Source organism: Mercenaria mercenaria, chromosome 5 (assembly GCF_021730395.1).
Source record: "Mercenaria mercenaria strain notata chromosome 5, MADL_Memer_1, whole genome shotgun sequence".
In the NCBI taxonomy this organism is placed as follows: Eukaryota; Metazoa; Mollusca; class Bivalvia; order Venerida; family Veneridae; genus Mercenaria; species Mercenaria mercenaria.
The window spans coordinates 53,676,411-53,691,488 of NC_069365.1; the positions used below are offsets into that span (position 1 = coordinate 53,676,411).

Consider the following 15,078-nt stretch of genomic DNA (forward strand, 5'->3'; position numbering starts at 1 on the left):
AACTGTAACCAAACATTCTAAGTTAAAAAGGGGGCATAATTCTGTCAAAATTCAAATCAGAGTTATGGGGATTGTTTCTCCTGGTGTAGACTTTGATAGTAAATATCTATTTTAAGTTTCAAGTCAATAGCTTTGATAGTAACAGAGATATTTGACTTCATCAAAAACTTTAACCAACGCTGACGCCGACCCCGGGGCGAGTGCAATAGCTCTACATTTTCTTCGAAAAGTCGAGCTAAAAATGAAATAACGGTTACGTAGTAATGATGTCTCGATGACGTTCTTGGCATCACGGACAAAAAGGTGTCACTTCACTTAAATAGCTTGTAACTTTAAAAGTACTTGGGATATTTTCATGGAATTTTCAGGAAATAATTACAAGAAGCCAAACTTTATGAAACATGTTTTTCTTTAATTTCAAAACTTTAGCTCTAAACCCCTTTTCCATTGAGACAGCACATATTAGAGAAGTATATTGCATGTGAAAATTAATTATCAAAAGATGAATCAATCAAACTTTCTCATTCGACTAAAAACCTACATATACACACGACACATAGTAAAGATATGTACACCATGTAATGTTCTCACTAAACTTAGACACCGTCTGTTTCTTTCTCCGTCAGCTAGTCGGACAGTCATTTCTTCTTTGTCAATTTCCCAGATGATTTTGATGGCATTTTACGGGGTGTTTCTGTTCTCACATGTATCTTCCTGGATGATTTTCGCAATGGTTCTGTAGCTCAATTTAAGGAAGGACCTTCTTATTATAATGTATTAATAATGAGCAATATTAAAACGTATCAAATTATAACATTTAGTGATTTTACAATGGTGATATATACTAAAATAATAAAAGAATGTTTAAATACTTCGTGCACTTAATTTCAGACACAATAGTTTAGTACCTGATTTTTCCAGACGCCGTTTTCTGTTGCCATATCGATTATCTGGAGTTTCCAATTTCGATGTAGTTGCCGTAAGTTTTACGGGCGTTTCCAGATTGGAGGTCTGTGTAGACTTGTCCTCAGTCATCCCAGTTCTGGATGCAACATCATGATATATATGGAAGAAAGCATTCCCTGAAAGTAATATTTAAAAGATCACGGGGATTAACACTGAAATTAGATGACACATATTTTTATGTAAGCAAGACATTTTGATTTTCAACTACAGTTATTGCACAACTTATCCGGAAGTGGCTTTTGTTTTTCAGGGCTGGGTTTCACGGAACATTTAATCCTGTACTAAGAAGATTAACCTGTTATGAGCAGTCGAATATATAATGCAATAACAGACTCATACTCTTATGACATGCTTAAATGTTTCGAGAAATTGGATCCAGAGGTACAATTGGAGTATACTTTGGATTTGAGCGACTTGTTATGTTATCAGCAATGAATGAGACCCAGTTTATATATATTGAGAATAAGAAATTACGTGCACTTAACATAGCAAGGACTCAATGACACCATAAAATAATTAAAACTACTCATAAGATCAATGTTACTTTCTAATAAGAAGAGCATTGTTATACCTGTATAAATTTACTTTACACTGCTTACAACCAAACGATGATGTTGGTGTCGGAGACCACCGGCGGTCTTTAGCTTCTTCATACTGCAAAATTGACAATCCCGTGTTAGCACTGACATTGAGATAATTTTATGTGAGTCTGTAAACTCTCTGTCAATGGTACCAACGACCTGCGTTTGTTTGGGTTTCCTAATTCTAGAACTGTAATGTCCAATTAGTTGTTCCGCAACTTGATGTAACTGATTCAATTTTTATTTAAAATTATGTTATAACAATATGCATTTTCATATTATATATTTATATGATATTTCTTTCATTTGATTTAAATATTACAGGCAATCTATTTTTTAGTTTTAGGCCTTTACCTTAGATGGATTAATTTATAATAATGTTTAGAAATCTTGATTTTTTGGTGCTTAACCCTTGGCCTAATGTTTTTTTACATAATGTAGCTGTTCACCAGGGCTATGTCCACAGCAAACCATAGGAAATAGGTCCATCACCTAACGCTTGGTCTTTGTATGGTGTAGCTACTTCGGTGGTGATCGTGCCTATCCACGCCCCCGCCCCCCCCCCCCCCCCCCCCCCCCCCCCCAAATGTACTTGTTGAATTCAACAATAGCATTTGGACAGGAGTATACCATTTTTCTTCAGGATTTACTTGCTTTCTGAGGACTGTATCCTGGTCTTTAGGAACGGGATTGAAACATGTATTCAAGACATGCCTTGAATCCTTCCATACTGTGGCTACCATCATCTCATCTTTGGTGTGACGTGTCATATGCTGTCCTCTGTTCAATGTCCTATTCGGATCATCTTTCTTTTGGACTGATTTCTGTGGTTTCAAATCATATCAAAAGACCCACAAAGATGGATGAGCTGGCAAGGAGCGCCTTTCCCACAGGGATTGATGTGTAGAATTTGTCTAGAAACACTATCTGGTTTCGTTGATATATAGTAGACTTTTGTAAGAAACTTGAATTTTAAGGCAGTGCCATAGTGTAGTTATACACATTATATGAAATTAGGTGCCCTTCCACAGTGCTGAGAAAGTGACCCTGCGAAAGGATTATAATCAAAATTTATCCCGTAGGCATTATTTATTCCTCCGAGTACCATAGTAGTTTAATGCAGGACATGCGAAGCTCAAGACTGTGCCGCAGCGTATTAATACATATTCGCACAAAATAGCATGTACTGCCATAGTGATACAGTGACCGTTTAAATATGTGACTTTTAATAAACAACATTAACTGTATGTTTTCTCTGCATATAAATACCATAGCACAGTTGTGCCACAGTGTAATTATACCAATAACATACAATGGACAGAACTTCCACAGTGTAGCCACCGTTTGACATAAAAATTACCGCAGCGTAAAAATGTAGTATATGTTTGGTAATTCCTTCTATTTTCAAATGCGGAAAAAAGCGATTTTAACACAAATACTGCATTATGTACTATGGAAATGGGCACCCCCATTTTTGTGGTACGTATTAGTCGTCTCTGGTAGCCCGCTTGTAAAACAGTAGTGGTAATAGAGAACCTCAAATATATAGTCTACATTTGGCGGCTCAGGTAGCGCGCCGGTGTAAGATAGCGGTAGTCGAAAGGATATGGTGATTATAGAATGACCTACGAGTAGACCATGGAACATAATGTATCCATATTGAAATTATAGAATGACTTACTAGTAGGCAACTGAAGATAATGTATGCATATTAGAATTATAGAATGACTTACGAGTACGCCAAGGAACATAATGCATCCATATTGAGATAATAGAATGACTTACGAGTAGGTCATTGAAAATAATGTATGCATATTGAGATTATAGAATGACTTACGAGCAGGCCATTGAACATAATGTATACATTTGGAGATTATAGAATGAATTACAAGTAGGCCATGGAACATAATGTATGCATATTGAGATTATAGAATGAATTATGAGTAGGCCATTGAACATAATGTATACATTTGGAGATTATAGAATGACCCACGAGTAGGCCATGGAACTTAATGTATACATATTGAAATTATAAAATGAATCACGAGTAGGCCAATGAACATAATATATACATATGGAGATTATAGAATGACTTAGGAGTAGGCCATTGAACATAATGTATGCATATAGATATTATAGAATGACTTACGAGTAGGCAATTGAACATAATGTATGAATATTTAAATTATAGAATGACTTATGTGCAGACGATAGAACAAAATGTATATTGAAATTATAGAATGACTTACGAGTAGGCTACTGAATATTAAGTATGCATACAGAGTTTACAGATTGACCTGCGAAAATTAAAATGGCATTATGATTATATCTTGCAATTCCGTTACGCATTTATAGCCTTATCAGTGTTGTATATGTCTCGTTATTTAGTAGTAATTGGCAAGATTTATTACAATGAAAAGAATATACCCGTGATGCATAAAACATTTTATCAATTCAATCAGCTTTATTTTAATAAGCTTAGAGTCTATAAATTGGGTTCACGTAAAATGATAATTTTGAATTGAATTATACAATAATTGATTTGTACAATCATTTATGAAAATCATTATGTCGAATAAAACATTCAAACATAAATTAACTAAACTGATTAAATCATTTACTTAAAGCTTTTGATCTCAATATCGCATGTTCACGCGGCATTATTGTATTTTCTGCATATGACGTTACAACAACAACTTCGCGCTGAAGATAATTATCTTCAAAATCAGTGGAAATAAACCGTCTGTGTGTTCATCAAATTTTTATTTTACAAAAATAAAATGTTTATCATTCAAAAGATATATTCATTGAGAGTAAGAAATCACTTGTACCTTAGCATTCATATCAATGGTTTTATACAAAAAAATGCTTTAAACAAGCGCGTACAGGTGATTTTTACACATTTTATATAGAAAATAAAAGGGAAAAATGACGAAATGATGGCATTATTAATCGTCGCGTGCGTCAATCAAAATTAAATATACAATTTATTTAAAAAATTTAGCGTGTGATGAATCAAATGTTGAACATGAATAATATTTTTGCACCTAAGAATTCTTATTTTTAGTATTCTTGTTATTAAGTAAAATGTGCAAATGATTTTCTTATTTATATATAGAAAACCTGACCTCTATCGAATATTGGCCGGAGGAATATTTTTCGGTATGAGTTTATGCCACCGAGATAGACAGGCCTGCTGCAGAGATTTTACGTGCGTTGTATGCTGATCAATTCCGCTGGAGGAGTTGTAACTCTGCAAAAATACCTTCACAAAGTGAGAATATAACCTACTTCACAGGGTAAGAAATTTGTTTTCTTCTTTAAAGAAATTAGGTATTTCTACATACATTACTAGCATATACAAAACTATGTTTATCCTGATGACTTATAATTTTATGACAAAGTATTATATGAATAGCGAGATTAAGATGATCTCACAGCGAAATGTTATCGATGGAAAATATAAAAAAAAAAAAACGTTCGCGGCATCAGCTCTTGGTCTATATAAACATCAATTAGATATCACTGTTTGAATTGCAACGTATTTTAGGGACATTACACAAATGAAAAACTTATATAGATTATAGTGATTATCATATTATTAAAGCTGGTGTAACCAGTTTGTGTGAAACTTTTAAGCTTTTCCACATTAATTTGAGTAAATCTGGAATAGAATAAATCTCCATTTGTTAGCAGGGTACATATATGCTAGAATGGAACGGCAGATGTCCTTTAAAGCTCATCTGAACCGGAAAGTTCATCTCCTACACATTTACTATTAACACATTTGAGAGCACAACTGTAACCCAATTTTAATGAAACTTGTTCAAAATTTATGCTTCAAAACCTTCTGACGACTTCAAAAGTGGATCATCTGGAGACAAAAATTAGGTCACAACATCAAATAAAAACAAACAAGACCACATTTTCTACACATACTACGTGGAAACTTTGCAGACTAATTGTCTTCATAAAAACCTAGGCCAAGTTCATAATACAGTCACTTTAGATTCAGATACTTGATCACTAGAAAAACTTTGATAATACCCCAAAGGGTCGCATATTTCTACCTGATCTATATGGATCCTGGTCAGAATGTTTGTTTTTATGATGCCAAGCTATAGTTTGAACCTGGATCACCGAGGGTCAAAGGAAAGTCACATGGTCAAAGCCTAGAAAAGACGTTTGACTCTCCAAAAGCCATATTTGCTATCTGTCAGACTTCAAAACCCAGTCAAGTCAGAATGCTTGCTTTAAACTGTTATAATTCAAATTCGAAACTGGTTGTACTTCGTCAGAAACTGTTTCAAAGGCTCCTGATGAAGATGATAGATGAATCTAGATGCCACATTTTCTAAATTTGGTCAAAGTTTGTCCTCTTAAAATGTATGCCGCTTTCGAAACTGAGTCATCGTTTTGTACTCATGCGAGCGAATTCGGGCCATCATTGTTATGTTTATATTAAGGTTTAAGTCTCGACATGTGTCATAATTGTTGAGATATATTTAAATATTAACTTTGATGAAATGGAAATCCTGTAGAGCATTACATTTGGTGTGACATTTATTTGCCGTTGAAATTTAAATTTATGATAAGTTTAGTTTCAGACATGATTATTATTAGTACACTTGTATAGTTTTAGTTGATGTAATATATATGAAGTTTGTTCAACCAATATTCCTGTAATATATCTTAATTGTTACTTAACCTTCTTTTGATCTTTTCTCTGTCAATTACAGTAGGTGGCTGAATAAGTTTGTTAATAAGATAAATCAAAATTTGCATATGAATTTCTTGCCAAGTCATTATGTGTACCAATGTTTTCCATAAATTCATTTATTAATTTGTTTATTATTTACAGTCTTGGATGCTATCACTTCTGCAGAGTACAATGGAAGCGTTACGGAGAGAGCTTAAGCAATATCCTTCAAGTTTTAGTGTGGCAGATGACATCAGGGCGGTATCAAGTGGTGAAAAAATCAAGTTATAAGATAAACTCCTTCTCGAATTGTATTCAACTTTAAATGAATTTAGTACCAAAATGGAAAAGGTTAGGGCTTTGAACTTATTATCATTTCTTTATTTTGATCTTGGGGACCGCCAAAACGCGAATAAATACAACTGCGAAGTTCTACAGGAAAGTCCAAACAATATAATTGCATTGACCAACAATGCATGGTTTTCGTTTAAGGACAGGAAAAACGTCAATGTGTGTGAGGCAACCCTTAAGCGCCTGAAAACTCTTAAACCAGACAAGTTAGCTTATGTAGTTGCGAAAGCAGAGATGGCATTTACGTATTCGAGGTTTGGTATGAAACAGTATCACAATGCTGTCTCATTATTCGGCGAAGTCAGAGAAGACATGAATTACATTTTAAAAGAGAGAACGCAGGAATCTAAGCAAAATTCTCCAGGCGGTAAAAATGTAAAAAATGTGATACTGTAATGGAACTTAAATGTGTTTGGACTTACGGCTACGCCATGACTTTGCGGAGACTATTGCATGTAAGCAATACTAATGACGAAGAAGATATAGATGTTATTAAGAAACGTCACTGTTCTGTTTTTCAATTATATGGTGAAATTCTTGAACTGGAAGACAAATCAGAATGTATACAAAGGTACAAGGCAAGAGCACTGGTAGAAGCAGGCTTACTAGCATATGGGGTTGAAAGAAATAAATTTTTATTTCCACGAGGAATGAAAGGTCTTTTACCAAGAAATTCTTCTATATTTATGCCCACGTCTATGTACTTTGACACTGCGCTCGAAATATTTTCAGATGATGTTTTTGTACTGGAAAGAAGCGGGAGATATTTTCGGTATGTTGATAACATCGAAAGGTCTATTATATTGCTAACTAGAGCAATTGACATAAAAGGCACGTCATTCGGGTACCACCACCTTGCTTTATCGTACATTCGAATGCTTGAGTATAATCCAACCAAGTTGAGACATATGGTAGAATCAACAAATCAAACAAACATTCAGAACATGCTTTCGTTTCATCAGCAGACACCAGAATCCTCGTCCACAGGTCATTCAATAAATGAAAAGCGTGATATCCGGAGCCAGGACATACTGTCATTGACGACAGGACTAGCCACGAAATGTAATGTTTCAGATAATAGTCAGTTACAAACATTACCGTTTGAAAATGATTTAGCACAAGGAAGTACAAACAGTCCGAATTCTAGCATATCCAGTGACACAATATACACTCGAACACCAATACAATGTAACGAACAATCTGCACACACACTACAAAGAAAACATGCAAATACAAATACAGACTTACAATGTGAACTGGATCCAATGGCGAAAACCTTTTTTCCGAAAGGACAGTATAAGCGTGAAGAAAAATCTCTGTCACAGCAGCAAAGTACACAAACGCATATGATTTATGAAAGATCGAAACAAAACCATCAAACAGGTTTTAACACTGGGAATGTATATGCATATAACTCGCCTCATCGTTTTATGCCCATAGAAACCCCACACGCGTCTAAGCAAAACAAAAATGCTAAACACTTCTTTGAAAATGACAGTTTGGGACTTGATTACACAGTAGGAAGAAATGACTACACAGGAATAGATGGTCGATTTCATAGAAATTATGTAAATCAGTACAATCGCTTTCACAAGATGTCTATGAACGGCCAAAATGTAAGACAAAGAAACATGCCTCATACCAAGCAGCATAGTGCCAAGCCAAAGTTAGGTAATGCAGTGAAGTGCCTCCGATCTCCGAAACTTATTGACTATGAAAAACATAAAGATGTGATAGACACTGCCATCTCACACCTTGACAAATCTACAAGAATTTCATCAAACACGGCAGCACTTTATGACAAGGCTGTACTCTATCGCCAGATAAAACAAAGTGACAAAGCGTTAGAAGTTTTAGAAAGTCTAATGCAAAATGAGGATGATCTGTGCTCTAGCGTTACGTTAGCAAATGCCTATGAACTGGCTGCCTTTTGTATAAGTGACATCATAGATAACCACGAGATAGTCGATGAAGAAAGAGCCCAACAGCTGATAGACGACAGACAATTCTACTTGAAAAGTTCAATAGAAATTGAGTGCAATATTGTTGCGAAGCATCCATATCTTGGTCATTGCTGGAGATCTGCTCAAACTTTGCGACATATATTTCTCAGTAAATCAAAAACAAAACGAACGAAACAAACACTTAAAGACCTTTGGTTCTTATACAACAAGTTGAACAGTCATTTTGAAGTTATTGGCGTCCTAAAGGAATTAAAAAGACTTAGCTGAAGATGATGGTGAAAAGAAAGAAATCATTGAAGAGATCGTGAGAAAGTATCTTTGTGTGCAGAATTATGAGGAAGCGGTGATCGCTCTGTGGATGTTATGTCGCTTGAACGATCGTTCTTCTAGTGTTGATCAAAGCTTGTATTTTGAGGTATATATTGATGCTGGACTCGATGCGTTCAGAAGAAAACATTTTGAAAAGGCGCGCCTGCGAATCAAAAAGGCATTCGAATCCTTTGCAGAGCAACAAGAAGACGTCAGTAACAACGTTTCTTCTTTGACTGATGAATCTGATGAGCAATATGAGCTTTTTATTCTTTCAAACCTCGAAGACGAGGGACCAGGAAGGAATCTGATGATGATGTTGAATAATCTAGGGCTTCGCACAACGTTTAACTCAGACAGCACGAGCATTCTGCCTGGAACTCCAGAGGTTGAAGGAATAACAAAGGTAATGAACTTGTCAAAAGCCTTTGTGATATTAATTAGTTTTGATATAGAGGATAAAAAGATGCTACACTTAGTAGATCGAATGCAAAATATTTTGGAGATTAGTGTCGAGGAAAGTTTTATCATGATGATAACGAATGCAGAGACGGAGTTTCCGTCTAACTGTAGATTATCAGCATACAAAAGGCTTATTCTGGATCTGGATGTTATTTCTGAGACAGACATGGGTAACGAGGATACGCACGAAGGCGTGAAGAGTTTGCTAATGGCATTTGCTTATATTTGAGACATAGAATGAGGACTTTCAGTTGATATCTTAGGTATTATGGATCCATGGTTGAAAGTTATATTACTTACATGTCTCTATAGGAAGTGTTATAGAAGCAAACCTACAAGTCACACTTCCTTTTGATACCAAATCAAAATTAACATTTAGCCTGCTTAATTTCTAAAATGGACTGGTCCGTCATTCAATATGGACATTACTATTCATTATCCAAAGGGGTGTTCACTGAATTCATACTGATTGAATAGCGAACAGTACAGACCATGATCAGCCTGCACGGACGTGATCCATGTTTTCACTGGTCGCAAAGGCTGAATCACTTGCCGCCAGCAGGCTAAAGAATAATGCCTTCGTATAATAATTTCATTTATCTAAATTGTGCTATTTGTGATAGATATACATTTGGATGTAATCATTTATTAAACCTTTTGAATACCTAAAAATAACAACTCTTGTATTTCACGTTACAGGGTTGACCGCTGATTTATTTTTAAATACTTGATATTAATCACAATTCGAAGGAATTATGAATTGTTTAGATATCTTGTAGTTGTGCATTTATGACGTCGCATTATAGCGGATTCATTTTTTTTAGAAAGATTTTGTTTATTGTCTACTGCTTTTATATTTGCTTTAACCACATGTGTTTGAAGCTCTATCAATAAAATATATGTGCAGGTTAGATCTGTACTATTTCATAGTATATTAGGTGGGTGGGATATGGTAATGCATACATTAATATTGATAGAGCTTCAAGCGCCTGTGCTTTAACCTTTAGCCTGCCGGTGGCAAGCGAGTCCGCCTTTGCGACCAGTGAAGATCAAGATCAGCCTACGTGGAGTCTGATCATGGTCTGCACTGTTCGCTATTCAGCCATAAAATTTACATTGAAAAGCCCTTAGATGATAAATGGTACTGCCAAAAATTGAATGACAGACCAGTTCATTATAGAAATGTAGCAGGGTAAAGGCTAATCCCATTGCAAATTCTTGCTGAAAACGCATTCCCTGTGGTAAATATTTCAGCATGAAATACACACACTTCATGAAACGGACTGGTTTGGGGTCTCATTTAAGTTATAAAGTTAGTGGCGAAATAAATTAACAAAAAATACACAATCTGGTTACTAGGGAAATTTTATTAGACTGTAAAACTCTAAAAATATATATCACTATTACTTTATAAAAACAAAAGACATGCAACAGTTTCATAAATCTTACGTTAAAAATTGCTACTCACTTTCCATGCGTGAATGTTGTAAAATATATTTATAATCCTTCTGGAGAAAATATGGAATTTGTTAACGGAACAAAAAATATATGTGCCTCGGTTTTTAGAATTTATTTAAGACTTTTTGCGCATGTGTGCAAAAATCAGGTGCGGACCCTGAAGTCCGACCGAAAATGATGTATAAGATATGTACATTGTACAAATGTATATACTTTACGTGTTTTATAGTTAACTGTCTTATAAACTGAAATTTGTCATTGTGCAGTAACGCATGCGTGTCTGTGTGTGATTTTAATGTTGGCGGTAAGTGGATAGCAACCTTTTACGTATTGATAAAAAGGTTTAGAGTATTGCATCAGAGGTATATAAACATATATAGGAAATAACGGTACACTTGAAATTTAATTGTAATTTTCTGTGACGGCCCTTAATTATATTATTTAGGCGTTTGTTTCCTGTCAGAGATGTAAGAAATCATCTTACTGATGCTCTAAAGGCATAATCACCTTATTTGTATTCATTTAATAATTTCCAAAATGTCTCACTTTATAAAAGAATGAAAAAAAATCCGACCAACCTACTCAAATAGTTTTGAGCATGTTACCGAAAACAAAGATGTATTAAGCCATACTACTAGTTATACAGAATAAGGATATACATGATAAGCGAATCCTGTCAAATATACTTTTAGTGATACGGTTCACTACTATGCGTAGAGATTTTTACACATCCTCAAAAATATTATGCAAATAAATCTAAATTTTGATGAGCAAAAACGTATTGAAAGAACATTTTTTACTAATAGTCTGAAAGAATAAATGACACCGTCAAGTCCATGTGATATCTATGAATGTTGATAGCAAATTCAAACATTTTTTCAAAAAGACATTTTATATTCTACATCTATAAGATATGTGTATATTTCAGATTGTGTCCATTCTTTGTAGAATAATTGGGGATTTCCCCCCTCCAATTTTCCCCATTCGATGTACCACTGAACGGAACTGTACAGACTCTTGTCGGTATTCCAATTTTCCAGAACATTTACAACTTTTGAACCCTTTTTGATTAACTATTTCTTGTTAATTTCAATTTTTCCCGGTCCAAACAACATTCAATTGTTGTCAATTTTTAACTATATTAAATTTTGTAATGTGGATTTCGTTTTTACATTTTACAAGAAAACCAAAAACATTCAGTAAACCATTAAAATGTTGTTACAAATAAAAACAATTCAGTAACAAAGAAAAAAACATGACAGATGATTAAAACATCAATAAAGATATAATATTTACATAAAGTTAATTTGAAAACATTTTATAATGTGCACATTTTTCTAATATGTATCTTGAGATGAACCAGAGATTTATGACTAAATATGTATATTAAAACACTTTTTGCTTGCATTCTTGTACAAACGATGGCGACTTGAATAAAATCGTCGGACTGGGAACTCATTGTTTAAAACTATACAAAACTTCATTGCGCTTCATTCTGCAATGTCATGTCAATATTTCATTGTAATGTTTTTCTGTTTTTAATTCTGGTTCTATGACCACAGATATACCTAGTTAAATTTCCTTGCTTAAAATTAAATTTGGTATGATCAGAGCTCGCCTGTGAGTGTGCTAGCGTTAAAGTTGTCTATCTTTTTTCTGATCTTGTTTCCATGAAAACATAAACAGTTAATCACTTAAATGTGGAAGCCTTCCAATAGATGATAAACAGACGGCCTTCTAAGTAAAATTATAGCAATTCTAATATAGAATTATTATAAGCAAGGGCATAATCTGAATTCAGGATAAAGCTATCATATCAGAGAATGTTACGAAAATATTGTGTCGCACATTTTTACACATATATGTAATAATGGTGAATGAAGTCACTTTAATATCTACAATTTGTGGAACTCAGGATAGTCATTTGGGCTTTTGCCATTTTCAACAGATTTAATAGGATCGTCAACGGCATAGATTTTAGGTATTTCATGTTCGTCGTCGGGAACGTAGCCGTAATTATCCCCGTAATATTTGCCGGTGCGGTTGGCCTTCAACCTCGGACCCCAGTCTGGTTTCGGTGTAACTGCCGCTCGAGCCTAAACAAGAAAGTTAACATAGTGAAATAATAAGCATATTGTTTAGGTTTTTTTGTGGTTTAGAATTTAAGATCCTTAAAAGAATTGTAAACTGATTGTGCTATACGACAGCAACATAAATTACTAGAATAATTATTCTATTCTATTAAAAAGCGAAATGAAATACGTATTGCAAAAATAATTTCATAACGGTGAAGTAAAGTAGGTTTTACAAACATGTCATATTTATATCTTTTTCTTGTTTATAAAACTATTTAGCCAAACAGGCTGGTTAAAATATCGGAAACAAGATCACATGGGAAAATTACAAATATTTTTTTCAGATCAACAAATGAATCAAGGTATTGTTTATCAGTCATGAAAATATATTAGTTTTATATAACAGGTCTATTTTTGTACATACATTGCCGCCATTTCTGACAATGGCCACAACTGCTCCTAGTAGAACCCATACAAGCGGCAAAACGGCCAAAATCCATCCAACACCTTGCGCCCAGGACGGGAATGGTTCATCAGCGACATAATAAACTGGCGTATAGTAAACACCAGACATGACGATAATGAACTGAAATTATGCAAAAATATATACAGTACAAATAAAACATGACTAAAAATAGAATATCATTTATTTATAGTATGTCAAAAAAAAATATATCCCAGCAAGGTTTATGAAACATAAATGTATACAATGCCAAGGAACAAGATGTACAGATACTGAAAATATTAAAAGATTTACAAGTATGCATTAGAACATAATGTATGCATATGGAGATTATAGAACGACTTACGAATAGGCCGTACTACATAATGAATACCTATAGGAAATATAAAACGACTTATGAGTAGGCCGTATTACAATATGTATACATATGGGGATTATACAATGACTTTCGAGTAGGCCAATAACATAATGTATTCATATGGATATTATAGAATGACTTTCGAGTAGGTCAAGGAACATAATGTATGCATATGGATATCATAGAATGACTTTCGATTAGGCTAAGGAACATAATGTATGCATATGGATATTATAGAATGACTTTCGAGTAGGTCAAGGAACATTTGGTATGCATATGGATATTATAGAATGACCTACGAGTAGGCCAAGGAACATAATGTATGCATATGGATATTATAGAATGACTTTCGAGTAGGCCAAGGAACATAATGTATGCATATGGATATTATAGAATGACTTTCGAGTAGGTCAAGGAACATTTGGTATGCATATGGATATTATAGAATGACCTACGAGTAGGCCAAGGAACATAATGTATGCATATGGATATTATAGAATGACTTACGAGTAGGCCAAGGAACATAATGTATCCATATGGATATTATAGAATGACCTACGATTAAGCCGTTGAACATAATGTATGCATGTTGAAATTACAGAATGACTTTCGAGTAGGTCAATAACATTTGGTATGCATATTGAGATTTTAGATTGACTTGTAAACACGAGTAAGCCACGGAACTTAATGTATGCATATGATGATAAAAAAGGCCTTACGAGTATGCCTTAGAATATAACTTGTACATATTGAGAATATATTACGACTTAAGGTATACATGATGTACCAAGATGAAGAATAAATTTCTAGACTTACGGGTATACCTTATATGTACCAATATGGAGGATATATTACGATCGATTTACAAGTATGTCTTAGAACATAAAGTACCGATATGTATACGTATGGAGAATATATAACGACTTTCAAGTGTGCTTTAGAATATCATGTACATGTACCAAGTATGGAGAATACATTACGACTTAACGAGTATGATATGGACTATAATGTTTAGAAATGGAATAAAGAACGATTTACGAGTATGATACAGAATATTATGCTGAGGTATGCAGAATAATGAACTACTTACGAGTATGATACAGAATATTATGCTGAGGTATGCAGAATAAAGAACTGTTTACGAGTATGATACAGAATATTATGCTGAGGTATGCAGAATAAAGAACTATTTACGAGTATGATACAGAATATTATGCTGAGGTATGCAGAATAAAGAACTGTTTACGAGTATGATACAGAATATTATGCTGAGGTATGCAGAATAAAGAACTATTTACGAGTATGATACAGAATATTATGCTGAGGTATGCAGAATAAAGAACTATTTACGAGTATGATACAGAATATTATGCTGAAGTATGCAGAATAAGG

The 15,078-nt window shown here is 34.1% G+C and overlaps 2 protein-coding genes across 3 annotated transcripts in view; one reads left to right on the forward strand and one right to left on the reverse strand.

Annotated features, from left to right (window-relative positions):
* The first annotated feature begins 4,612 nt into the window (after positions 1-4,612).
* On the forward strand, positions 4,613-11,060 carry LOC123557232 (uncharacterized). Its single transcript, XM_053543585.1, has 2 exons — positions 4,613-4,846; positions 6,409-11,060. The coding sequence occupies exon 2, from the start codon at positions 6,993-6,995 to the stop codon at positions 8,826-8,828; it is 1,836 nt and encodes a 611-aa protein (XP_053399560.1). The 5' UTR covers positions 4,613-4,846; positions 6,409-6,992; the 3' UTR covers positions 8,829-11,060.
* Positions 10,680-15,078, reverse strand: part of LOC123557234 (sodium-dependent proline transporter-like) — a 65,929-nt gene continuing 61,530 nt past the window's right edge. For both annotated transcript variants that reach the window (XM_053543582.1, XM_053543583.1), the window contains 2 exons: positions 13,290-13,451; positions 10,680-12,886 (listed from right to left, as the gene is read on the reverse strand). In XM_053543582.1, the coding sequence (XP_053399557.1) occupies positions 12,686-12,886; positions 13,290-13,451 (363 nt within the window). In that variant the 3' untranslated portion in view covers positions 10,680-12,685. The remainder of the gene's footprint in view (positions 12,887-13,289; positions 13,452-15,078) is intronic.